The sequence below is a fragment of the Trichoplusia ni genome, chromosome 9, assembly GCF_003590095.1.
Source record: "Trichoplusia ni isolate ovarian cell line Hi5 chromosome 9, tn1, whole genome shotgun sequence".
In the NCBI taxonomy this organism is placed as follows: Eukaryota; Metazoa; Arthropoda; class Insecta; order Lepidoptera; family Noctuidae; genus Trichoplusia; species Trichoplusia ni.
The window spans coordinates 12,955,230-12,982,966 of NC_039486.1; the positions used below are offsets into that span (position 1 = coordinate 12,955,230).

Below are 27,737 nucleotides of genomic sequence, written 5' to 3' on the forward strand. Positions count from 1 at the left end.
ATGTATTATAATTTTTATTAATATTGTAATTTAATAAACATTATTTACAATTTGCAAATATTTCAATAGTATTCAATATCTAAAATAGTAACTACTTTTGTAAGGGCAATTTAAAGACAAGCGCCTTACCGCGTCGTCGCGGTCGTCTTCGCTTTCTAAAAGTTCATTCGAAAAACACTAGATGCAGTCTGTGGTTTTGACGTTCCGTTTTGGGTGATAATAATGTAAAGTAAATATTCGTGACGTCATTATCAGGCTGTTGCTGTATGCAACAAACAAAAGTAGTGGGGAGAAGGCTCTTGCTTGATGGAATGAGTGAGTGAGTGAGGTCGTTATACGAGGAGGGTAGGGAGGAGGAATCAACACGAAAGAAACCGGCCAAACGACTTCGTTCAACGGTCGCGCCGTAGCGCGTATTTTTGCTTGTTTTATTTTACCAGCCCCACCTTTGTTTCGTTATGAATTGTTTTGATTCAAATTTTCTCCTATATTCGATGATCAAATAATAACTGTAACTTTATTTATGAAAATGAGTTGTGTCGTATAGTGACGAGTTACCTGTGCAATGTTTGGATAAGTTTGGAAATAGGTTGCAGCAGGTGAGGAGTATTAATAAAAGTGAAATGAATATTTTTGTGTTCAGTTAGTGAATAATGGAGTGCTGTAAAGATATGGGGGTGCAAAAGAGACATAGTCAGTTTAGCGACACCAAGTATAAGTGGAGGACAGTGTTAGTGTTCATCATAACGGTTCTTTGTTGCTTTAGTGAATGTAAAGGACAAGAGCTAGGGTCGGCATCGGTAGAGCCTTATCTGAATAAGTCGGTAGGTCTGACAGAGTTGTCAGGCGGGGTGTTGACCGGGGGACGCACGGTGTGGAAGCCTGACGGTAGCCCGTACTTACTGCGGGATGACCTGCTCATTGAACGAGATGCTGAGCTGGTGGTGGAGCCGGGAGTCGAAGTCCGGTTCGCGCCGATGATCGGCATCACGGTGCGCGGGAAGCTAGTCGCCGTGGTAAGTACCGGCATCAAAATACATTTTTAAAATTAAAGGGAATATAGCTTGCCTTGATCAAAGAAATCTTTGTGCCTTGATGAAAAGTACCGCAAGATCTTCCTTGCATACTTTGTGGTAGCGTTACCTGTGCGTGCTAAGTAAATTCAATAGCTTGTTCATTTGTAGCCGTTACTTACTAAAATAGACAGGTAACACCAGAAATGCTAAGATTTATAATTGGGTTTTTATTTATAGATTTATAATATTTGCGCGCTAATGTTGTAGAGTAGAGAGTAGTTCAAGTAAGATTCTGATTAGAGTAAAACGAATCAAAATTGCTTTTATTTAGCATTTATACATTTTCTTCCATAAACAGCTACTTACTGCTGATTATTTATTTATATCAGAATTTTGACTTGAAGACACCACTATCAAATAAAATTACCTTAATTATAATCTATTGTTTCCCTTGAAGAGTTCCCAAAAAAAATCCTGGCTGACTATTGATCACTATACATCGATAAACGGCATTGATAAGTTTTTGATAACGGCACGTACCTTGCTTTGATAAGGGCGACGTATCGAGCCCATTCAACTGATATTGATTTACTCACCTGTTTGTATGTCGAGCAAATATTTAAAGAGTTTATATAACATTGCGAAATAAAGCGCTATTATCCAGCTCTTGAACTAACTTTTCAGGCAAACATTGATGTTTGTACCATTTGTCATACTTTCGAAAAAGGAATACTAAAATAACGCTTAAACTGGCGTTTTTACGATCTCGATTACGAAGCGATCACTTGTCTTATTTTTTGTTATTAGATAGCAAACATCTTAAACATTAAGTCAACAAATAAAGACGTTAGTAAAATTGTCCGCACACTGAGTTAGTAATCTGGTCAAAAATCTGATTTATTACAAGCTAGTAAACTCCAATTTTTGTGTATTGTGTGCTTCGTAAGGCATCCGGAGTAGTTATTTGGAATAGTTCCACGCATATTAAAGAAGTTAGTTATAACTTATCGAAGTGCTGTTTCAACTTAGCTAGAGGTTCCATTTTAGACTTCAAAGATCTCATAAGGTCTTTTGAATAAGTCAAAAGCGCTGCTGCATTCGTACATACATGCACTCTCTTCAGCAATCTTCCTTACTGACATCAATAATGATTTTATAAACGTTATTCGGCTTACTGGTCTTAATAAATGAGTAATGCAGCATAATATGTTGATGAGGTACACGTGTTAATGACGGCAGCTGATGGTATAAAGACGCCGGCGGCACCTGACCCGCGCCGACCCCGGGATTGGTGCGACATCCTTTCGCTAATTCAATCAGCTTGGACAAATCACTCCCCTTGTGTTTTACGATAGACTACTTCCTTCCATTACGTCGGAAGAACTTCTTCCTGAGATTATCTATAGCTTTAGATCTCTGTATCTAACCATCTTGCTTTGTCATTGTGATAACAAGGGGGAACTTAAACTGCTAATAAGTGTTTTAATTAAACCAAGATCACATTGTGATGCCTATCCAATTATCTTATGTTATGTGTTTGAGAATCAAGGCCCAAGTGGAAACCGTTAAGTGCTTTCGAAGATAAAATTATCATAAATTCTCAAGTTGATCATAAAGTATCTTATGCAGTTATGATTGCTTGCACAATAAAAATTACACATTTGATTTCATACAACACAACATTACCTTTGATGTGCATTACAGAATAAAAGATTAAATTACGCATGTCTGATTCTCTAGAATGGAATCCGGGCTTCCACGGTAGAATGCCATTTGATCAGAGGAAAGTATCCCACGTTAGTTCATTGTGTTTATAAGCCACAAAGGGACTTTGACAATAGTAGAAAAGTTAATGAATAAGTCATCAATGTATACGCAAAAATCATTAGCCTTTTTGTTCCCTTTTATCCATTTAGTTAATGGACGAATCCATTGCTTCAGATTACGATATATGATAATTACTCTAATTGTGTGTAATTACCAGTAAGTTGTTTATTGTTTTCAACGTTTAGAGCTTAGACTCTACTCTACAAAGCTTTGGAATTTAACATAGTAGCGATAGTTAGCTGAAGGTCCTTGTCCTACTTCCAATGACTGTTTACTATATATTTGTTACCCTCGCCAGTCTCAGACGCAATTTTCATTAAGAACTTCTTAAATATCGTGTGTAAATATTATGTAAGAATCAACTGCTGCAAGCTGCAACTGCAAGATTCAGTTTCATTCTTTAGAAATGGAATTAATGAAGCTTTTTAATATAAGAATGTGTTTCCAATACAGAATTCTTATTAGTCTTCAAACATTCCTGCATTGACCACAAAAGATTGAGTCAGACGAGAGTATTACGTGATTTATTTTTGCAGTTGGTTTACCACGGCAAAATTACTGTTTACATGCAAAACTTTCACTGACTCTGTTACTTTTTTGGATATACTCAATCTCAAAATAACCACAGTCACAATTTGCATAAAATTGTGACTGTGGCTAGCCATTTGAACGCTTGGAAAACCTCTGTAACAGTTTTCCTTATCTATCTAGCCGAAATAACGCTATGGTGTTAGAACTCATATCATAATTGTGTCAAGATCTGTAAACAAGATAAAATGTATCAATGGTACTCTCGTAGTTACATACATCTTACTTCAAACACGCGTTAGGCTATTGTTTAGCTTAGACCAGTCATGAGTGAGTGGACTTACTAGCGTTTGATTGTTTTTATACCAAGACGAAAGTATTTGAAACTATTTTCTACATTATCGCATTTTACGCGCTAGGAAAGGTGCATGCTGCACCTGGCGGCAGCTAATGACCCCTTATCGCTCACCGTAATCCATCCATTTTAAACTACAGTTACTAGAAGACACTCAACGGTCTCGGATGACTGGCTAACATAACCTATTTATTCCAGTACCGTACAGCAACCTTGAAGGTTATTATCGAGCGGCTACGGCGCTTACTCTGAATCATAAGGACTGGATTTGCATTTAAAGACCCTTGATAATAGTCGTTGAGTAGGTAGTCCTCATGAGATCCTTTGTTCTTCATGTTAAAGATGTACTTTCAAAGGTTAATGAACCTAAATCTACGGTTTCTAGGCGATGTTAAAATGTATTGATTTACTGTGACTGATAAATTCTGTTGGAGCTAATGAACTTATTGCTTCTTTTGCGGATGTGAGTTCCTATCTGTGCTGTAGCTATTTGGTCTGTTAGCTTAAAAAGCTATAGAGACTTAAAGCATTGTGGCCAAGAAGGAATAAACTATTAAAATGTATCTATGAACAAAGCTAGAAAAAATAATGTAAGTTTTACAGTCTATTGTTTGTGTAATGTCACGCAAGATTACTTACATATTATGTGCATACCTACGTCACATGGAGGTGAATCATCAGCAATCAGTAGTCTCTTATTGAACAAATGAATCACTTCGATGCTTTTTAGCAGTGGCATGAAAGTTTGTAAAAAAAAGTAGTACTATCGACTATCCATTTATGATACTATTATATCGTTTCTGAAATGAATGAAAAAATTGTTTAATACATGATTTAATGAATAGTAATAGTTTCGGATTGCCTGACATGTATAGCGAATTTTTCAAACTCGCTATTTTCAAATAAAATGCTGCGAAATATAATTGTTTCACCAGAATCAGTCGTATAAATTATGCAATCAATATTATTCGCTCCACAAAGCTCATGATTGATTTTACAATAAGTTACTAGGACAAACTTTGATAACCTATGCAGTTTGAATAATTATGAGTAATTGAAATGTTTTGCCTACTACCTATGTTTAATTCCACATTTACATGTACACGGCAGGTTACAAGATGACTATTGTTTAGTTACCTTTTGATTACTAAAAATTAACACTGCACTTTACTGCTTCTAGTAGATTAATTATCCAATCTACTTCATTAATCATCAATTAATATTTGACTTCTAACGGGCTAACTCATATCAAATACAAATGTTTTCTCTGAATCATTTCGTGATACTTTTTAATGGCGTCACAGTTTCGATGACTCATATCCTGTATCTTAGATGACATTTAAGTTAATTAACCTTAATGAACAGTTTACCGGTAAACCTGATCTATATCTTCCAAAAAATCTATTGTTTCTCATTTACCGGTGTAATGCATTCATTCCTAAACATTTTGAAGCTAGTTTTATTTATTCCGATGAAAATAGTTAAATAAAGTTTCGTTATTTTTTTTTCCATCGAGAAACAATTTATTGCTTTCAAATGATTGCAAGTCAGACACTGAACAGTTTTCAGTGAAAGTTTGCTTTCGACCCAAAAAAATATCAGTGAACGAATCACACTCTCTTTCATAATACTTACATACTTTCTTGGATTCTTGGTAATGGCCGAGATGACTCATATCTCATGACATGTGTTCACTAGGGACTTCCTATACTTCCTCCAAATCGTAAATTAAACATTTTATAACACCGTGTCACTCACTGTACTTCCTCTAGACAGAGAAAACTCTTATCAGCCTTTGTTTTGAGTACATTGCGTTCCTCGATAGTGATGACACATTGTCATGATAATTATATATCCTTATTATTTCTGCAAAATAACAGCATTTTATCAGAATCAGAAAGATGTATTATGATTCAATTTCCTTGAAGTCAAGATTAGGTTCAAGCTTCCTTCGAAACTCGAAGAACAGGTTGAGGCAGTTATCTTTCATGCCTAGTTACTGAAAATTAATTTATAAGTACGCGGAGAAATTTACTGAGATTGCTTGTGGATTGATGTAGTGACCGAATGCGGAAATAATTCTTTTGTTCGGGGTACAAACAATTTCTCTGAACAGTCATCTTGTTTCGGTAATTTTCGAGGTCACGATCACGTCCAGCTAACAGTACAGAGTAGGTCATTGATTTTGCAGCTAAACTGGGTTGCGGTTGGGCCTGGTATGAGGAGTTACGCAATATGAAGCAAGTACGTCACACTTGGAGAGTCACAAACTAAATAGAAATGTGTAACACGGTAGAATACATTGACTTGTAATAATATGGTTATTAAAACGGATATGATTATACATAGATTTGCTATTACGGTACTTTTGGTAAAAAGAAAAATTCAAAATATTTTTTAAATTATTTCCGTTATGTTTCTTTGATTGACTGTTCTTTTTGTAATTTTTAATAAAAACTGTTGAATATTTGAAACAGGACAAGGCATCGTTCTCTTAAAAACATATCAACGATATCAGTTCCGTGAGAACAGAATTAAATGTAGTTAATAGGTTAAATGCTTGCCATTTAACTTTTCCAGATAACACTTTATGTGTTAGACCTTGCCAATCAATGAATCCTAGCTAGTTTCAAGTAATTGTTAATAGTAGAGACCGCCTAAGGCCGGCTGCTTTTGATGTTACTCTTCATAAAGAATGCACTTTTATTTATTTATTGTATAGACAAGTTAAGGAAAAAGTCACATATTTCACAACAGATTCAATAATATCTATGCAATGGAGTTCTAAATAAACCCAACCGGTCAAGATTGACGATAAGAATCATAACTTGCAGTATAATAGAGACCGGTGTTTTTCGTCGGTGGTTCATGTTGCTCTAATAATGCGATGGTATAACAAACGGCCTGGAAACCTCAGCGGTGGGTGTGAGTTCAATGTCTCGCGATATCGCTGCGATCTCGTTACGGCCTCTGCAGTTACGCCTTGCTTGACGCTCGTGTTTCATGCTGTCTTAAACCCTGATTTGCGATGTGTTTAAGTGACAATTTTGTCCCATGATTGTATGTTGCGACTCTGTCATCCAGTTAGCGGCGTCATGACGTGGAACAGTGGGCAGGTGTAAAACTGTTGTCTCGTTGGACTTGAATGTTGATCGAACGCCGGTGAAATGTTATGAATTCTTTTGTCTTTTCATTTAAACAATTTCCTCGTGATGGTTTTCAGTCCGGTAAATTGTGATTTATGGAACATCTTAATCGGTTTTTATTGCAATGTATTGAACACTTAATGTAGTTATTTAATTTATCTGAACGTTTAGTGTGCAAAAATTTCTACATTGTTATATCTTTTGGATTACAAAACTGACGAGCATTTAATGGTTAGATTTTGCGCATATAACGCAATTGGTTTCGTTTTATGCAATGAATTTGATTTGTACGATTTGAAAGTTAGTTTTCACTAAAATCATTATTTGCTAAACCATTATATGCGAAACATTTACGTCGTTAAGACTGAATACTTGTTTACTAGACGCATGTTTCGTGCGAACTGCGGATTCATAGAATCATTTTCACATGTATCCAGTATCAGGTATCCAATTATCATATTTGATCACTTGCAATAAACAAGTGTACAATATGAAATTATTGAATACTGTGCTTTATTAAACACTCATGATAATCTAGGTATTCCATAAACAAAAAAATTTGAATGAGCATCTTATTCAAAGGCATGCAGCCTCCTTTATCCATTGACATATTTACATTGAAAATCAGTGAATGTACTACAGGCATGTGTTGCGCAAATGCATTGCAGCGCGTGAGCAGTTTTACACGCACCCAGCGGACCTATATATAAACATACTTAATGATTCTCGTAATATTTATAAGATATTACAGCTGCTGTAACTATCTTTCAACAAACAAGATTATCATTCTCAGTAAAGCGGTTATTACATCTTGCTTTTACTTTCACTATTGTACCTATATGATTTAGTAAGGAAGATGGAAAATTATTTATATTATATATAGTATAGTATAGTAAGATCTTGGCTTTTGCTTCAGTGAATATATGGTAAAGAATAGGCCAATGTCACCAAGAGCTAAATACTTCCTTGTAAACAAACTACCCAAACATATAAGAGCAATCGTCGACACATGACGACACATTATACAACTAAGGAAATGACACTGACCTGGTAAGATCGTTAGAGAAGAAATACATATGTGATATTCTTAATTTCTATATAAACACGTAAATATTTATAATTTGTGTTGATTACTCAATTTCCTGTTACTTGTACCGTATATTTTACTCGAGGTTACGTCGACGAGGCTCGTTCGAGTCACTGGTTTGCGTAAACGACTCCATTCATACAAGAACCCAGTTCATGCTGCGATGCATTTTATTCTACAAAAAACCTCTTCAAAGGCGTCGCCGATCACGTATCGGTAATTCTAGATGTTTTTATATTATTATACAAAGTTTCCGCAAAACGTGCCATTTGAGAATATTGTGACGACAGTCATATATGAATTCTTTGACTACAAATAAAGTTGAGTTGATAAGTTCTAATTCAGTTTTTTTTTCATCATCCTTTATTTTAAACGCATTTCATTGTTATCTGAAAGTAGATATTAAAAAGCTTCTTGCCCAACGCTCATAAATAAAATGTCTACTAATAGAATGCATTACATTAAAGTTGACTAATAAATCAAATTAACGTCTGAGGCTTATGACCCTAAGTCTCGAGCTCAAAGGGAATTGAGAAATGAATGTCTTGGGATTCACACAGCTGGTAATGCCAGTACGAGCGTGTACAACTCACCTGGGATAAACATCCAGGACAAAGGCTATTGTGTAATCTGTAACACAATAAGTAGTGCCAACGTTGTTTCTAACCACATTACAAAGGTGACAAATGACAGTAAAAAGAATTTATGAAACAGTATAAAATGCGCTATCAAACCGCACCTTCCGGAACTTAGTGTAGTGGGCACTTATAGATTATTTACTTGTCAATGTTTATTCTATTGATATGAAACTGATTAGACGCTTATTAGAACACGCTTCTTGTTTGACTGACAGATAAAATTGGACGAAATTGTAATAAATGGTGGAACGCGTTCCAGTTGAAACTTTTTGTTTCTGACCATCCTACTAAATAAAAAGAAAACTATTTGTCGCATCTGAGTGCTGCATGCCCGTTTTTTTTTGGTCTCGCTTGACATTTGGCACGGGAGATACCTACCATCGTCCCGCTCTGGTTGCGATTGTGAAAAGCGTGACAAATGGACTCGCTCTACGTTGATCTGTGAAAAATGCTCGTGACTGGTAAAAGCCTCCATTATTATGACATTTCCTTTTGATTTGTATCTTTTCTAGAACGAAGTAGTTTCTGATATTGATCTGAAAAAGTAAGATTTCTTAGATGTCGTGAAAATAAAACATAAATCAAATCGAGAATAACAGAAAGGCGGTTAAGTAAAACAGCTATTTCTCCGAGCTTGTTAGGTGAACAACCTGGTATTTGCTGCAACACGAATATTTACCAAGCCAGGATCGTGATGTCGTAATCCATTATAAGAGAGCTTCAATAAGAAATCATGCTTTGCTCAGAATATGTGTGCCTATAATACCATTATAGTATGTTACCAAGAATGGTGAACTTATCGTGATTATTGAGTTTAAGATTTCAAATAGGCATATCTTTTCAATGTATAAATAATATTCCTTTGAATGCGTGTAAGGATAAGGCAAGAGTTGTTAATTGCTTAATGATAATATATAACCAAACATAGATGAAGAGGAACGTAGACCGTAAGATTAACACATGCTTATGTTTGTGTGTTAGTGTTGTGCCATCAGAAGGCGGCAAATTACATTCAAAATAACAGTATATTTGGTAGTTTCAGTCAAGGTCACGTTAGGCCTGAGAGATACCTAAATCTCAACGAGACTCTGTAAAAACAAGACAGGCTTTGCATTTCGAGGTTAGACGTCCGTTATCGGTCACAAAACGCGGTTCCAATTTATCTTTGCTCAATCAACCCCATCCTGTCTTACGAAAAAATAGAGGCTAAAATTTAGAAACTGTTTCCTGGAAATTGTAACACGGTTTATTGTATTATGACAATGCTTACAAAATGATTTGCACAGCATAAATAGCATTGCAGTGGTTATAATTTGGCAGGTCAGAGAACAATGAACTTTTGAATGGAAGTGTGAGGCCATAACTGTAATCATATACATCGTTTAATGCATCTAAGTTAATTATTTGGGAGAACATAAGTTTATACTTGCTCTGTCTCTCGCTTTAGTCGGTTTATCTTGGCTAATATTTATTCAAAATTAACATTATTGAAGCCTAATATTATCGTCCACGTAAATTTTAACGGTAAACGGTCACAATTTACAATGTCATTAGCAAAAAGATCTTTATCAATTTCGTTGTTCATTTGCGAACCGGTCACTGGATGGAGTTCCACGATAATTAATCCTTTATTATGGTGTTTGTAAAAACTGTGCTTTAGTGCCGGTTCAATTCGCATCTCGGACGTCAATTGTTCTACATTAATTGTTTCATGGTTTCCTGTGGAGCATTTTATTAAATTTAAACGGATACAGTTTGATCGACAAGCTTTCATTTATTAATTTGGAACAATCTACCTTAATTCATCAAGTTCTAAAATGTGCGATGCACCCAGATAACATTTTCTGCTACATTGAGTAGCAGAAAAAAAAGTTGAAATTAAGATAAAACCTCACGATCTCCAATAACTTAAATTCTATTTGTTTTGATTAAATGCGACCCTATTTATAGTCCGTCGCGGTCGTTTTAAAGCAGTCAGCGTGACCGAGGCATGGGAATCCAGACAGCCATAAATAGCAGTTGTATAAATTACTTGGCGGATAACGAGCACGATCCATGGTGTACGGAGAAATCGGCGGAAGCACGGACCGCTAGTCCAGACACTTTGTTCAAGAATTTCTCTAATCAGAGAGCATAGTGCCCATAGCATATCCCTTCGAAGAAATGTCGCACTGGTATTCGTTGGTTGGCGTTGTGGATTCTGGTTAATAGGAGTTGCAAAGACGGGCACGTGCGGTGCCTGTCTAAAAAATATCACTAAGTGTAATTGTTAACGTTCTAATTCTCCGGCGAATTTACCTGTTTCGAAGTGTGTTTCTTTATGAGACAACAAATAAAAAATATGTAATCAACAAATAAACGAACAACAAATAAATCCATATTTTTGTTTTTCCGTCTAAAGTTGCAACATTAAAAACTCCCATTTTAGACTATAGATATAATAACTGCACCCAATTGCATGATATAACGCCATTTATATAAGTAGGTCCCGTCTTGCAATAGTACAAAATAACTAAACTCCCTCGACTTATTGGAACCCTCATTAGGGATTCCACGCGACGCTGCCGACGCAGGAAGTGACTGCCATTACACTTGGAATTTGCCTTGAACGTCCAATACCGTAAACCAAGTAAGACAATAGTTGAAACAATCGGTGTATACACGCCGTACCTGCTGAGCTCTTCTCTGAATATAAATATTCTTTATCAACTGCACCTGGACTGGAAATCTTATAGGAAAATGGTGGTACGGATACCAAATAAATCGTTTAGAATAAAAAAATCTGAGAGAAATACAGGCTATTTGTTTTGAGGGCACTAAATTATTATTAACTTAGCGAAGCCACAGACCTAGTACATACTCTACGCTTAATATCTATGAGGTAAGCAAATTCTTGTAAGATAGACAGTCCCGTAAACACATACCTAATTATATCTCGCAAAAACTACATCTCTCCTAGAAAACACTGCATGATTCTAGTTAATAATACAGTTTAAATTATTAAAGGTTTAAAGATATTGCGAGCCATCAATCATTGTCTACAAATAATACAACGTCGGCGAGACATGCTATTATGTAATAGATATTATAGAAATGGTAATCGTATGCTCGAGAATTTCTGACATTGACCTTCGTCGGCGTTAATAAGCATAAAATGGCATAATAAGCTGTCTGCGATTTTTTCAAACATTGGATAATCTGTATGTTATGTCCTAGGTTCTAACCTACAAAACACGCATTTTTTTTCTATATTATCTTATAGCAGTAGTTCTTTTATTTACCATAACTTCTAGTGTGAGAAAATATTGTTAGGTTTATTTAAATTCTAGGTCAGTATCCGAGACCCAGACTTTTAAAAATGTATAATAAATTCAACACGTTACCTTGGTCTCGAAAACGGGTGGCTTCGCCTTTCAAGTTATCAAAATTAATGGCAAGACTTCCAAACTCGCAGCCTACAGTAACTTGAATGTTGCTAAAGTAGACACTAGCACAGGTCGATAATACATAAAAAAAATGCCTTTCTACACAGGATGTGATTTCAAAACTAGGAGTTACATGTATAAACTAAGCGCCCAGTGTAAACTCGTCATTCTCAACTGCTGACTCACAGTTCAAACCGGTGTCCTTGCCTCGTCCTTTAGCTTTTTTACCCGTATTGGATGTTGTGGGGGTTTTTATGAGTCGATAGTTAGCCTCGCGTAACGATTTAACGGACGTCTAACGACCTGCCTTAAATTATTCAATGACGTGTGTAGAATTAAACGTCTTTGGGTATTGTGTTGGGCAGTCGTGCTCACGCAAATCACTTCGATTTGTCCATGTGCTACATTATTGGTTATAGGTTCACTCAGTTTCTTTTAAGTTTTGAAAGTGTTAGCCTACCTTTTTAGTTCTCATTTCTTTGAAATTTGAACGGGCAGTCTTAAAGTTCAGACAGTTTATTGCGACACACCTAGACTTGACGCCTACATGTTACGCCAACGAAAACCTCTAGGCTATTCAGACTTGCACAAAATAATTCACTCATACATTTGACTAGAATATGTTACGCTTTTGTATGGTCATTCCTTTGTAAATTTTACTTAGCTCTGCTCTATATTTTGCAGATATTCATTCTGTTTTGTTAACCGACATGTCTCAATTAAATAATGATAAAAATCGATCGTTCGTGAGGATCTAAATGACATCATGCACATTCCAATTATTTAGCAGCGGTTAGGTAACAGTTGGGCAGTAGTTCGTGACCATATGAATAGGGTGGTGTGAAAAGGCAGGAAGTCATAGCGACGAAGTGCAAGGGCGCATCGTGCGTGTACGATGAAATGCGTGCGTGATGCATCATGCTCGCTACCTACTCGTACGAGTACTACTATTGCATTCGTGTTACTACCGTTGTCCGACTCAAATATGTAAATATTTGTCAATTTATCATACGTTTGAACAGTCTAGTATTCATTTAGACCTGTTGTATGATTGTTTTGTATCATCATTAACTATTTACGCGTAAAAATATATAATATTATTTTGACATGTGACATGTGTAAAATGAATGTTAAATTAATTAAACAAGTACCTATAAAATTAATGTAGTAAGTTCACAAGATACAAAAAACATGACTATCAGCGACCCACGCACCATGTCGTCCGCTTCCCAGAGATAATAAACTTTTTCTATTTACACGATACTGCTTGCACAGGATGTTTTTGGAGAAATACTCAAAACCGTTTCCTACGAGATTTCTACATAGTATCAACATTCTAATGTTACGGACAGGTGAATTTACAAGGTAACACTTGGTTTAAAAAGGTTTTTGTAAATTCTTGCTTCACACATCCGTCTATTCTTCTTAGTTCACCCTCAGTGCTTCGCTTACTCTCTAATCAATGTCTTGCGAAATACACAACACGATGCGATCTTTATATGTGCAGTTAGCCTAAAGGCTAACTTTCGATTTAACAATATAATTATTTTTAAGTGAATATTGCTGAACCTGAAATAGGCTACGGCCAATTTCGACCAAGGATTAAATGTAAAAGGATTTTAAGGCAAACCTTTTCGCAACTTTTGTTCCGTTATGTTTTTTCTATAGCGAAATGATGCCAAATAATTAAAATCCGCATCTAAAAACATTCGTTGCCGTTCTTTTGTGTTTTATTTCCCGATGAGCCATAATTGGCTAAACTTTTTCTCAAGAGTTTTGAACAAGTTCAACAAAGCATAGAGAGAAATGATTTAACAATTTTATAGTCTAGTTGAGTGTAGGCGTCACGTCCATTATTTTTACAGTTTAACTATAAAATCCAAACTGTTAAATCCGTAATGTATCAAAACTCGTTTACGTTTGAATGTTTCAAAGAAGATGCATTACTTAGATAAGTTTGTTTACGATGCACGCATCCCTTCTTACCATAAAGAGAAATGGCCGTCTGTGATACTCATAGATCAAGACAAGACCGGTTAGTAACCATAATAGGCATGAATATAAAGCACGAATGTGTATTGGTGGGAAAGTGATAACAGAAGGTTTGATTAGAAAACCATGCCTGAAACAATTTCCTCGCTTTTACTATAAAATACAACATGAATTCGGTTCTGGTGTCGATTAATTGCGTTAGCGGTCATTTACACGATATTGGTACGTTTGCCTGGCAATAAATGGCGCCAATTACGTTTGTTACCTTGTAAAAGTACTTTTCTCGATTAGATTTTTAATAATATTATATTTGGACAAAAAATTGTATGATCTTCTAGAAATTCTGACTAACTTGATATTTCTTTTTATTTCAGGGTGCAAATCAAAACGGAATAACGTTCACAAGTGCAGAGGAGCCGCTTAGGGCAGCAAAACCTATTCCGGATATCCGTCTAGTAGATGGACCGTCCATCTTAGTTGGAAGAGTGCAATTGTTACATCGAGGGCAATGGCGATCAGTATGCACGAACTCCAGAAAGTTAGTATCAATAAATATACACATAACAAGTATTAAAAAATTGGTCCTAACAACAAAGTAAACGGGAGCGCTAATTAATTACTTACCTTACCCAAATTAATTATTGAACTAAGTATTGGTACTTATTGTTAATATTATTTTCGCACTTTCAGTTGGACGATCAACGACATGGAGACGGCGTGCAGGCAATTAGGTTTCATGGGCGGATCTTTCTACAACTGGATGGATCGCCAACCTGAAAGGAGAGCAAGACTTTTATTCGAAGAACCAAAGTGTAAAGGAACTGAATACGATCTCTTCCAATGTGACTGGAACTCTAGACAACTCGGCTCAGGTGTCTGTGACTATCATCCTGATCTCGCCATCCAGTGCTCACCACATCACGATGTCAATGACCTGTCCGGTGCTAGACGGCACTGGAGAGGAATACGATTCGAGAATGCAGTGTACGAACGAATACTCACCGCAGTAAATACTCTATACGTTCCTACGTCAATGTCAAGACTTGAACACGTAACCATCAAATATGCAGGTCTAGGTAGAGACAACAATGCAACAAGTGCCTTAGATATTATTGGGGTCCCACCTGTTATGGAAGACATAGAAATATCGAACGCAGCGTTCAATGCGATTAATGTGACGTCACCTAACGCTCCCATAGTTATAAACAATTGCACGATTCAAAACAATAGAGGATATGGCGTGTATGTGAATTCTACGTATGGTATGGCTAGGATCGAGAATTGCTTGATTCACGACAACGGCGGCGACGGGGTCAAATACGTGGTGCACGAAATGAATATCGATGAAAGGCTCGACAGGAGCGAAATATTCGATTTATGCACATTGGCATCTACGCCCAGTCAGACATTTCCAATTCAAATGTCAATTGAACAATCACGATATTCTAATATGGAAAGGGATTGCCATCAAAAGTTTTATACCAGACCCGACCATGTACTTACATTAAGCTTTATAAAACTCCTGACTAATCAAAACAATACCGGTGAATTATTTATATACGACGGTTTAACGACTGAGGATAAACTTTTATTAGCATTCAGTATTAGAAATCAGACTCGACCGCAAAGTGTTACGTCAACGAGGAACCGCATGTACGTGAGATTTCATGCTAACACGAGGACCGATATTACAGGCTTTTTACGGTTGACGTCAGGCACCAGCAAAACGTATGATTTAAACGTAACCGATACAATTATATCGGACAACAATGGTAGAGGTGTGGTCATAGAAAACCTCAGATCCCAGATCCACATTCATCGCACTTCTATATCCAATAATAATCATGTGGCTGGTCTACAAGTCGTTAGTGGAGCTGGAGATGTTAATGTCACTGAAAGTAGAATTTCCTTTAACCAAGGAGATGGTATCAACATCACCGTGACTGGAGGAAATAGAAACGTATCGAGAAGTATACTGAGCTCCAATCAAGGATACGGTATCGCCGTATGGATTAATAATACTCAAGAAACAGAATACATTCCAGTAAATCAGACCACAGCTGTAGAATATTCAGAAATATTTAAAAATCTGGATGTTGGAATACTGCACGGTAACTTTTGCGGAGACAGTTGGGTCAACATTACTGGTAATTGGTTTAATTCAAGCGTGGAAAGCACAATAGAGATATTTACTTGTTGGAGATATAACAATCCGGCCAGATTGCTCAATTTACAAGTAGGACATAATAGATTTTACGAAAACCAAAGAGTACCTCTAAAGATCCAACCAGCTCTCAATATAAATGGACGGATTGAATATAACTACTTTGAACACGGTAATTATGGTGCAATAGTGATTATGAATCGAATAGAAGGGAAGTATTTAGAAGAATTTGAAATATTACCGGCGCGATTTCATATTCAACACAATTATTTCTTCGGAAATAAAGGTCCGTTTGTCGTTAACCTGGGTTTATCTCCATACAGTGATCTACAGTACATACTATTTTCAAGAAACTTCCTTCGTGATAATAAGATAAGAGAACCTTTTGAGCCGGTAGAAGGTATATCTTCAAGACTGACACCAAGAAGTAGAGTCGCCGCTACGATAGTATTAGCTTCAAGTAACATTGACGTATACAGAAATATCATAAACAACCCAGAAGCACAATATGAAATCGGCTCACACGTGGAAGATCAGAGTAAGATTCTAAATTGTACCTACAACTGGCTCGGATTCGGCGAAGAAGAAAAAGTTTACAATAGATTATTCCATAGAAAAGATAGATATAATTTAGCTAAAATTATTTACATGCCATATTTACTACATAGTAGCAACCCAGGAGCTACTCAAATAAATTATAATTCACTGTACGTACCGCAGTTTAATGTACCGGGTACTTACGTAGTCGGCGGTGAGGTTGAAGGCATAGAAATACTTCGACAAGGAGAGTACGATGTTAATAAGGATATTAATATTCGTCCGGGAGGAAAACTAGTTTTACAATCCGGCGTAATATTGAAATTCCCGCCAGCTATCGGGATTATGGTCGCGGGTAAATTGGACGCAAGAGGAAAACGTCCCAATGATATTACATTTACTTTGAAGGAAGAAGTAATAATGACTAATGAGAGTGTTTACGAAACTGATTTTGAGCCTACCACACCAGGATATACTGAGCCTATTGTGCCTATAAGACTTTTAGGTGGTAGAACTCAACATGAAGGTAGATTACAAGTACGAATAGACGATAAATGGGGAACCGTATGCAATTATAGATGGAATATAATTAATGCTGCTTTAGTCTGCAATCAACTTGGACTTGCCTTAAATCCAGACGATTGGTTCTTAGAGCCCAACGAAATACCGTCAGCTGGCCTTACCGAGGACATCATATTATCCAACGTCGAATGTACGGAATTTGATAATGATATAACCAAATGTAAGGCTGAAACTAAAGAACATTTTGAGAATTCTTGTACGCATGATAATGACGTCGGAATAAGGTGTTACGAAACTAGTTGGGCTGGAGTCAGATTTAGCGTGATAGCTGAACGTGCTGATTTACAGTATGTGACTGTGGAGAAAGCTGGACTTTTAGACTATTCTTCAAATCTGTTCAAACCAGCTCTTCAGATCGATTTTGCTAGACATAGCTTCGAAAGTATCAGAATAACGAACAATTATCACGATGGCTTAGGAATTCTGTATTCAGACTTATACGGAGCCGATGCTGTAAATACAGTTCGTAACTCAGAATTCAGCAATAACAGAGGAAGTGGTATCAGTTTCAAACAACTTGGTCTGAAAGTATATGGATCTGTGATAGAAAACAACAATTTGGCCGGCATTTCGCACAACCCTCACATACCTGGTCCACAACAAAGAGAGATAGCTGGCTGGTTTAACTTAGATCCTGGATTCAATATGGATGAATCTAATTACCACCCGATAATGGTACCAGAATATGAAACAGATATCAGTTTAGTAAACGGTGAAACACGACACATTGTATTTACAAAACGCTACGGCGAGAATGTCGCTAAATCATACAACATTAAATGTAATCCAGGGTATGTTCTTGGGCTGCAACTTCTGAACCCTATTCACAATTTCTCAACAGAAAATATTTGCATTTATGACTCGCAAAACATCAATGAAGGTAGTGTTAAATGGTGTCTCGATCGTGATCTATCAACGTTCCCGACGACTAGTAATAGTTTTGGAGTCGTGCTAACGTATGAAAGTGGAACGAATGCTTTAGGAGGAGTCGTGTTAGTTGTAAGCACTATTGTTGCTCCATTGCAAAACCTAAGAAACAGAATAGTGAAAGGACCTGTACCGACGCTGCAAGTCATCAATTCAAAGATAAAAGGAAACACGAAAGGCGTTAAAGCGCTTTACTACAATCGTTATCTCAATGAATTGGGCGATCACTTCTTACGAAAAGCTAACGAAAGTATCAAAATATTTAATTGTGAAATAGCTCACAACAAGGAAGAAGCAATTTATGTCAATACTCCCTTCTGGGATATTCACGATAGCAATATTACTGAAATAACGATTATGGTCAACAGCAGTTTGATCACAGACAACGGTAAAGGAATATATCACTTTGCAAGAGACTTGAGAAGTTCTAATAATTTATATCATTATATTCTTCAAGATAATACTATAGAAAGAAACAAACATGGAGGGTTTGATGTGGGCTTGCCTTATGTTTGGCAGTATAATGAAAACTTCACCCACTCGGTATATATGCACAATAATACATGGCGTAGCAACCAAAACTTTGCGCTTGTCGTAGATGGCCATTTCGCTGAAGTCAACATAACTAAGAATATTTTTACTGACAATAATTGTAAAACCGGACTCATCTCTATCCAAGGCATGGAGAAGAAGATGATGATTGATGGTAACTTTATTGAAAGAAATAATGGTCAGTTTATGGTAAAATTCCATATGGACAGTCAAAGCGAAATCATGGGTATTGTCTACGCTTTATTCATTCATAACCAAGTGAAGAATAATAAGCACATTATAGCACAAGTTAGCAGAGGAGCTTTGATAAGATCTGTTGATCCTACTTACGTAATAGGTTTTAAAGGAATACAGAAGGTGAAAGTCAGCAGAAACTTGTTTGGAAACAACGCGTTGGAGTATACATTGCTAGCCGGCATTAAAACGGCGAAAATAGATAACTTATTGGACGTCACTGAAAACTGGTGGGGCAGTACTGTAGAGAAAGAAATACGGAATCAAATTTTTGATTTTGATGATTGGAACAACCACGCTATTGCTGTATTTCTACCATATTTACTAGAAGACGATATGGATTCCAGTCTTTCTGCTTCATTCAGTCCTACCAATACGGATATAGACGAGTTAGGTGGTCGGTTGTTATCAAACTACACCATAGAATCAAGAATGGCTCCGTATATTATAAAATCTGATATAACCGTTATGCCAAACATCATTCTGACGATAAACCCTGGCGTTATCTTAGAATTTGCACCAAATGTAGGTATCTTGGTTATGGGCACTCTTCTGGCCATTGGTCACAGCCAAGCACCAATAGTCATGAGGCCACTATCTCCGGAACCGAATGTGGAGATCAATAGAATAACGAAGAGAGACGTCAGCCAGTATTCTTCAAGTCACCACAAACACAGACGTCAATTAGAATCAATGACTATGACAAACTCCATAAGGCTATGTACTGGAAGAAATTGTTCTATCGTCGATAACACAGCAGAGAAAACAAACGAAGGTTTCTTGGAATATTACAACAGGACGACTCTCCAATGGGTTCCGATGTGCGACAATCGATTCACTGAAAGGAATGCTCAGGTTGTGTGCAGGGAACTGGGCTTTGATCCAATCAATGTATTCTTTGACCGTGACCGACGAGTGGAATATCACAGCAATTCGTTGTCACGTATTTGGTCCTGGCCGGAACCATTGCAATGTGTAGGAACTGAAGACCGTTACGAAGACTGTCCAATTAGACTGAATGGACAACTATACGGCCATAGACACGAATGTAAATGGGATTCGGAATTTGTCTTCATACATTGTGGTACAAGAAATCTGGAGGATTCGTTAGAATATTGGGGTGGAATAAGGTTCGCTAACCCAGAATTTGAGTATTCTCTATACGAGCACCGCATCCACGATCACCACACACATGAAACAATGAAGAAGTCTGAAAGCGAGTTATACCACGTGCAAATAATTGGAGCTGGTATTCTACACAATGAGAAGTCTCCAGCTATACAAAGTATAGTCAAGAACCCAAAAATACAAAATGTGAATATTACAAAGTGTGCTCACCATGGCATTAACTTAGTGTCACCCACCGATACAATTAACATGATGTATAATTCTGTGAATGATATATTAGGTGAAGGAGTCAGTGCCATATCGTTAACTGGGGAGGGTAGAGAATCTGATGAGTCCAGCTTCACACCGCTAAAAGATTTGAATTTACCCTACCATTTATTTTCACTCATCGACATTTGTGATAGCACCAAAATGATAACTGTGGAAGAGCGTGTGTTGTTGTATTATAAATACGATAACAATCCAGTGAATTGCGTGAAGATCTTCAAGAGTATGTACAGAGTGAAGCCGTTTGGATTCAGACTATTACAATTCAACCTGTTCAACCACACGCAAAATTATGGAAAACGCGATTCCTTGACATTGTACGATGGTGATATTTATAATATCACGGCTCCTATGATTGGCTATTTGGAGAACGGGTCGCCTGATGAGAAGAAACTGTTTAAGACTGACGGCGCTAGTCTCAGTGTCTCGTTGTTTGCTAACGGAGCGTCTGCTGTTCATGGATTTATTGCTGAGATCGTCACCTTGCCGATATCTGCTATTGGTTTCAGTAAGTATTCCTTTATATTAATCCTTTTAATTTGATAGTGTCTTGCATAAACTTAAGTAAGAAGTTCCTATATAAGAAAAGTGGAACAATTTTTATTTGATATTATGTATCACTTACCTGACTTCCTTATTACAGATCGCGATGTCCAGCACAACATATCAAGCAGCGAGTTCATAAACAACAGAGATGGGGCTATCACATACCAGTCGGTAGGCGAAGTCAACCCACTAGTGGCCATCACAAGGAACGAGATATTAAATAACTGTCTCAAGTTATACGGAAACTTTACGACATGTCCGTCTGCTGTCAGAGTTGACGTACAGAACACACAGACATTGGTGTTCAGAGTAAGTAAACCTCTTTGCTTATCAGCTACAGTTTTCGTTATAGGTTGGGCCACCAAGACGTTCCTTCAACTTTCACTGGGATTTTTATGGAACAGAAAGTGGATGTTCAAGTGAAAACTTAATCAGCAACGGAGCAATGAATTATATCTCGCATACGTTTATTATAAAAAGGACGAACACTAACTTATATTATTTAAGTGTGTAAAATTGTTATGTAACATGACTGTTTTCTTTCAGAATAACTTGGTGCGTAATAACGTTGGCGGTTTACTGGTTCGAGCTGACTCTAGAGGATCGGCGACGTCGCTTCGTGGATGGATACACAACAACCTGTTCTTTGCTAACCATGACTTACCATGTCTGAAAGTTGAAGGTAAGATATTTTTTTTTCTTTCATTCTTACAAGCATTATAATTATTTTTTATTGTTTTCCATAATGCGAGATATTTTCTGACGTATCTTCCAAATAGTTATATCTGAAAAGAATTCACATGAATCACATCGCCTCATAGCTCTATTGAAGCTAACCAACATTTCCATCCAGGTCGCCAATCCTCGCCGTACCAAGAAGTAACGATATACCGCAACTATTTCACCCGGAACCGCGTACCGTACAGTGACGTCATCATCCTCCGTCAAGTGGTGTCAAACTTCACGCACAACTATGTTCACGACAACACCGGGATGAGGATCCTTGAAGTATCAGGGTTCGATAAGGTCCGGCTGCCGATATACCAGACTACCTCGCATAACGGATTTTATAAGTAAGTTTGACTTGAATGCTACTTACCGTCGTTGATAAAGATATTTTGATATATGAGGTTCTAAAATGTTTTTTTTTTTTTATTTATGGCTGCTTGAATGTTTTAAAATCGGATGTTCATGAGTGTTTTAATCAGGCTGCGCTGAGATCAAATGGAGATGACGTCGATATAAAAACCTTTTTAGATACGATAAAAAAGTAAAGCAACTGAAAAGTACTGGGCAACCACTAGCTTAAAACACTCAAACCTTAATTATTGATCTTTAACCTCCAGGCTAATATAATTGTAAAATTTTCTTATAGGAACTACGCTACAGACCGCGAAGGTCGAGCTACCATTGTAGCAGGAACAGCTGGCCAGAACTACGTAGATAACATCTTCTTTAACCCTGACAACGATTATGAAATGATCACCGTTAATAGGTCCATGTAAGTACCTCCAATTGATGTTAAGCTTGACTTTAATTAAAAAGACCTATGGGAAAACTCTTGATCTGATAAGTTTACCACAAAAGTTGTTTCTGGAAACGTTGAAAATATTTCCAATTCTACAATAATGTTCTCGAAAAATTTAAACAATTCATTTATAACAGAGCAAGTGGTGTTTCAAGAATGTCGGGATTTTTGCTTAGAATTGTGGCTAATACGAATTATATTCTACGGATAATAATGTGCTTTTATAATTTTCCTTGGCAAAACATGGACGAAAACACCTTTCAATGGTAATCCCTGCATGTATTATTTTATAAGGCAATATATCTTACTTGCATGTTTTTGTTGCATGGCTGCCCGGACATAGCTTTGTTGACTATAATCCAACTGTTATGAGGTAAGTTTTATTCAGCTATATTAAACTCTATTTGTATGACACTAGAATTCCATTTTAAAACAATTTCAATTTGTCATAATAAGACTTGGAAGACCATTCCAATTCTGACAACTTTTTATACACCATATCGATTTCGGATTCATGTCTGGATACCAGTATCTCCAATGATAACGGTTGAGGAACCGTTTTTGGCAAATGACAAACCTAACGTGATTGGCAGAAGTGACGAAACATTAGAGCGATTTAGACTTGTAGAAACGTCACTTATATTCAGAGGCAAATAATTGTTCCTACTGTAGTTACGGCCCTTGCACAGCATTTAAGAATAAACTTCATTGTTTGAATGCAATTCTAGTATGACCAATATTCAGTCTTATCTAGACAACATTTTCATACATCATAATTATGATCATTTTTCTTGCATTGCATGTTGTTTGAGCATCTTATTTTCTTTACACGCTTTCTTCGACTGCGGTAAATCTAACGACTGGTTGGGATGTGTGTGGTATTTTCTCCTTAGTTGCTAAGTATTTTCTAACGAGCATGGGTATTTCATATTGTTTCGGCCTTCCCTAACTGAAAAGATTTGTAAAAAGTGAGCTAGATAATTAACAGACACGCCGATTCGATTTAAATTGAAACCATTGTCCCTTAATTCGTATTTAATTTCAAATTGTATCAGAAACATGTTGCTTCTCACTTTTTGTCTATACTGATACTAACGATCTCTCAAAATAATGTTATTAGAACGGACAGAATATAGCAACCAGTATGTTCACTTAACCTCTAGTAAATTACTTTTGTATTATTTATGATTTCGCTACACTGTCCTTATAGTTTCATAATACAGTTACACTAGATCCTATCTGTCGATCAACACAAAAGCCCAGTTAAGACAAAAGAAGCACTCACAGTTACGCACCTAATCACATTGTAAGCTCATTAACATTAACTTGTTTCCTAATGAAGGCAACTCGAGCTTCTTACAAAACATTAACAGTTAACAATCATAGCTCATTTGTTTCTGTAACGTGTAGTTCACGGAATTCTTTATCTCATCATTTGTATCATTAACTACCTGCACTTACTTATTAATCTTTTCTTGGAAATTACAATTCAAATTCCATATTTCCAGTTCGCTCGATCTTTGGCGGACTCGTATAGACGCGAAGCACAACTTCTGGAGTTACAACGAGACTTTAGCAGTGGCCGGTCGTATAAGGGATCAGAGTGACAACCCGTTGCTTTTAGAAGTGGATTACAGACCGTTCTATATGAATAACCAGACGGTACTGGGTGGTGGGAAGTGTCCCCCAGGGTGGGACGCTGTGTCCGGTACATGTTATATGTATGTCGGGGCTCCGATGACGTATGAAGAGGCGAGGAATTTCTGCTTGGTGAGTATGAGTACCTTCTTTATTTTGTCGGTGATGACAGCGCTCTTTTATCTTAGCAATATTAGTTTGTAGTGTTGACCAGTGATTAAGTTTCGGAGTTTAGAGTTTTCAAAATCGCACTATCTAGAATAATGAGATTTTGAAAACTCTACATAAAAAAGTAATGAGAAACAAATTTTATTTATACGGTACGGCGTACTTGGTAAATTCCATCCAGTATCCTGATTTTTTTATTCGGCTTAAATTTTAAGCTATTCCACGTGGTTAATAGTTTTTCGAAGGCAAAAAGTAAATTACCATGAAACGTGACCACAACTCACGTGTTCAATCGGTCAGACTCAGACACCCCTCGACGTCTCAGAACCGGTTTCCACCCCTCAAATACGGCCAAGGGTTAATAATAATATTGCTTCAAACCTGATACCAAAATCAACGACTTCACTTTTTTTGCTGTATATCGGGGTCAGACTTTGTTTTGTCTTATTTGCTTTTAATGTACCTATGACTGTACATGGGCAACGTCAAATACAATTTTGATGTAAATTCAAAGAGCTTCTGTTAAAGAGATAATCGGTTTCCTTTTTTCAACATAAATGTTGATGTGATACCCATTGAATAATATTTTATGTAAGTAACCGTCATTCCTATGGTGAGAATGAATTAAAAAAGAAACATTTTTACCAACGTATCAATAAATCAAACTAACACCGATTGACATTAATGTGATATGATTAACAAAGACCTATAAAAACCACAAAAACATGAAAAAAGAGGGTCAACAATCCTTTTTTGTCTAAATTTTTTACACAAACCATTTTTTGTATAAATCCCTTTCACCCTCAGTCGGACAACGCCTCGATGCCATACATATCGGGCAACTACGCAGCGCTTTACGAGTTCATAAGTCGACAGAACCAGTGGTTCCAATATGGCGACCGAGTGTGGGTCAACCATATTGGATATGTGTCGCAGTGCACGTCCTTTGCCTTTTCGAGTGTGGATATAACTGATTGTAATCAGAAGAATTCGTTCATTTGTGAAATTGGTGAGTTGACTAGTAAGATCCTAAGTATAAGAATTTTGAGAGAAAGTGTCAGGATCTTGTTCTGGTTGGAATCCTAAATGGAAAATAGCGAATTTTGTTGGAAACGTAATAAAAAATACACTTGTTGTTTTAACTAGCTTTTAACAGCCATAATTAACTGGAAACTTATTAGCATTGTTATAAAACTAAAAGAACTGGAAACCAATAAGAAATTTACAAGAAACAGAAAACTCATACATAAATATTACTTTCAGATCCAAAGATAACAATAGACCCTATGTCATGGAAGGGTGACACGCTAGCCGTGGCCTTCATAGGAGTGTTGTTAGCTGCCGTTGTGCTGGTCGCTGCTGCTCTCGTCTGCTGGTATTCTAAGTCTAAACACAGGTAAGAACCGAGTTTGTATTGTAACTGAATTCTTTCATAAAAGTATTGACTGCCATCAACTCAATAAAGAGTCACCAGATGGAGCTGGTATTTGCACTGGATATGTCCATAGCGGAGTTTTTGACGCTATTTGAGAGATTCCATTCATATTTTATTCTTGGAACTCTAAGATTTCTTTGTTATTTGTATTTGAAATTTATTCGAAATGTATTTTTAACAGACACGTACAAAGACTAGAGCGGCGTAATTCGATACGACAGTCGTTACACTCGGTGCGGTCCATCGGCAGCATTAACGGTGGCTTCCCCGATACTCCCTACAGGAGGAAGCTGGCGCAAATGGTAAGGAATTTTGGTTCCAGTTAGATAAGTGATTTGGTATAATACAGAATGTTAATTCTAAATCTTCCACTTAAAGTTAGCAAAGAATACAAAATCTTCATTTTGATTTTCCTATCTCAGAGTACCCGGTCGACAGACACCCTAACTAAAGGCTCGGACTACAGAAAGATGTTAGCATCCACCACGTCAATGGAATCCATGGAGAAGAGCCAGTTCAACTCCTCCCTCGACGACAACCAGAGCTTCGACATCTATGAGGCACACAACCCAAACACCAACGTCATGCCACTCACACACACCACATTCGTTAAGAAACCCATCACACCAGAATACTCCGTACCACAGAACAATGCAAGGCAGTACGGCAACCTGGCCTTCAGGAACGAAGGGTACAGAGATAATTCTGGTACAGCAAGTGGAGCTCCTTCTATAAACACGGTTGCAACAGAAGAAATACCTATACTACATCAACACGAGGGAATAAGACCCCCTGATGAGTATATTTTATCCCCCCACAACGACTCTCAGTACTACACATCAGATACGTTACCTTTGAGGGATAATTCTGATGATGGGGACTTGAAAAGGCAGTTGGAGCGAGCTGGTAAGATATACGGGCCGTATGGGGCGCCTGCGGGAGCTTACGGTGCTCAACCAAAGCTGTCTTTCCTGATGGAGTTAAGGTCCAAAATGCCGGAGCAGCCGCAAGCGGGAGCCGCCCCGACTACTACATTCGGCCAGAGGAATAATGTTGCAGGTAATTTACAATCTGATCTGATCAACAGCGATCAGCCTAGCAATCCTGAAAATTAAAATGCAGAATTGTCTTTTACTGTGTTGGCTAAAACAATCATTTTTATGCTATTTTTATGATAAATTAATTTTAACACAGTTTACGAATATCATATGAGACTCTGAACCTAGCCATCCGCCATATTTTTTACGAGTTCCTGAATTATAGTTAATCATTTCCGTCCTCAGACCAGCAACAATACTACGAGGACAACCTGCCCAGCCCGCCGCACCCGCCGGTGTACTCCAGCGCGTACGACACGACCGCCTCCGACAACATCCCGAGCTACGACTCCAGCCCTCAGGACTTATCCCGAGAGTTCGAAGACTCGCCCTTACCAGAACTACACCACAGATCCAAGTCTGAAGCTCTACTAGAAACGAATTTCGATTTTGAGGATTCAGAATCCAGTCCCATACCAATGTCAGAAGCAAGCAGATCACATAGCCAACCTTTAGAAACTGCAATGTAGGAAAAGCCATAAAATATAACCTGCAAAGAGGTTGGTTAAAATTAAAAAAGTTACTTAACATGGCCCAAGATGGCCGACTGTTGAAAAAAGGAGTTGATCACAATATCGTATAAGAAAAGCAATGAAAAGACTGACTTATGATGTCTTGATCGATTTATTTAATTTTTCATGCATTTACTTTGTATTTTACCTATATCTACATCAAGTGCCTTGTAAACTCTAACATTCCATCTTTCTATTCTGTCTATATAGTTAGTTTTAGATATTTTTTATGTATGTTTAAGTCATGACGACTATACAAATTACCAGAGGTGATCGATCTCATAATGAAGTAAACAAATTAAATTCTAACGTACGACTTACGGAGAAATAGATGCCTTATAATTAATAAGTTGTTGTTAAGTCAATCGTGCATGTATCACAAATATAGGAGTACCTAAAAGGCGTATA

General features: G+C 37.0%; 1 protein-coding gene across 2 annotated transcripts; it reads left to right on the forward strand.

Annotated features, from left to right (window-relative positions):
* The first annotated feature begins 278 nt into the window (after positions 1-278).
* Positions 279-27,597, forward strand: LOC113497470 (protein bark beetle). 2 transcript variants are annotated; one of them, XM_026877031.1, is made up of 14 exons: positions 279-1,016; positions 14,389-14,552; positions 14,705-20,913; positions 21,049-21,260; positions 21,498-21,633; positions 21,805-22,024; positions 22,327-22,452; positions 22,823-22,852; positions 23,988-24,249; positions 25,093-25,294; positions 25,549-25,681; positions 25,902-26,022; positions 26,143-26,779; positions 27,004-27,597. In XM_026877031.1, exons 1-14 carry the CDS (start codon positions 654-656, stop codon positions 27,285-27,287), a joined length of 9,099 nt encoding a protein of 3,032 aa, XP_026732832.1. In that variant the 5' UTR covers positions 279-653; the 3' UTR covers positions 27,288-27,597. The 2 variants fall into 2 exon arrangements, with proteins under 2 accessions (XP_026732832.1, XP_026732833.1); XM_026877032.1 differs by lacking the exon at positions 22,823-22,852 and having other exon boundaries at positions 27,004-27,287.
* The last annotated feature ends 140 nt before the right edge of the window (positions 27,598-27,737 follow it).

Bases quoted from the DNA above. Each gene is read 5' to 3' on its own strand.
- LOC113497470 (XM_026877031.1), top strand. From the start codon at position 654: ATGGAGTGCTGTAAAGATATGGGGGTGCAAAAGAGACATAGTCAGTTT. The intron at 1,017-14,388 runs GTAAGTACCGGC...TTTTTATTTCAG, and splicing joins GCGGGAAGCTAGTCGCCGTG to GGTGCAAATCAAAACGGAAT. The intron at 14,553-14,704 runs GTTAGTATCAAT...TCGCACTTTCAG, and splicing joins GTATGCACGAACTCCAGAAA to TTGGACGATCAACGACATGG.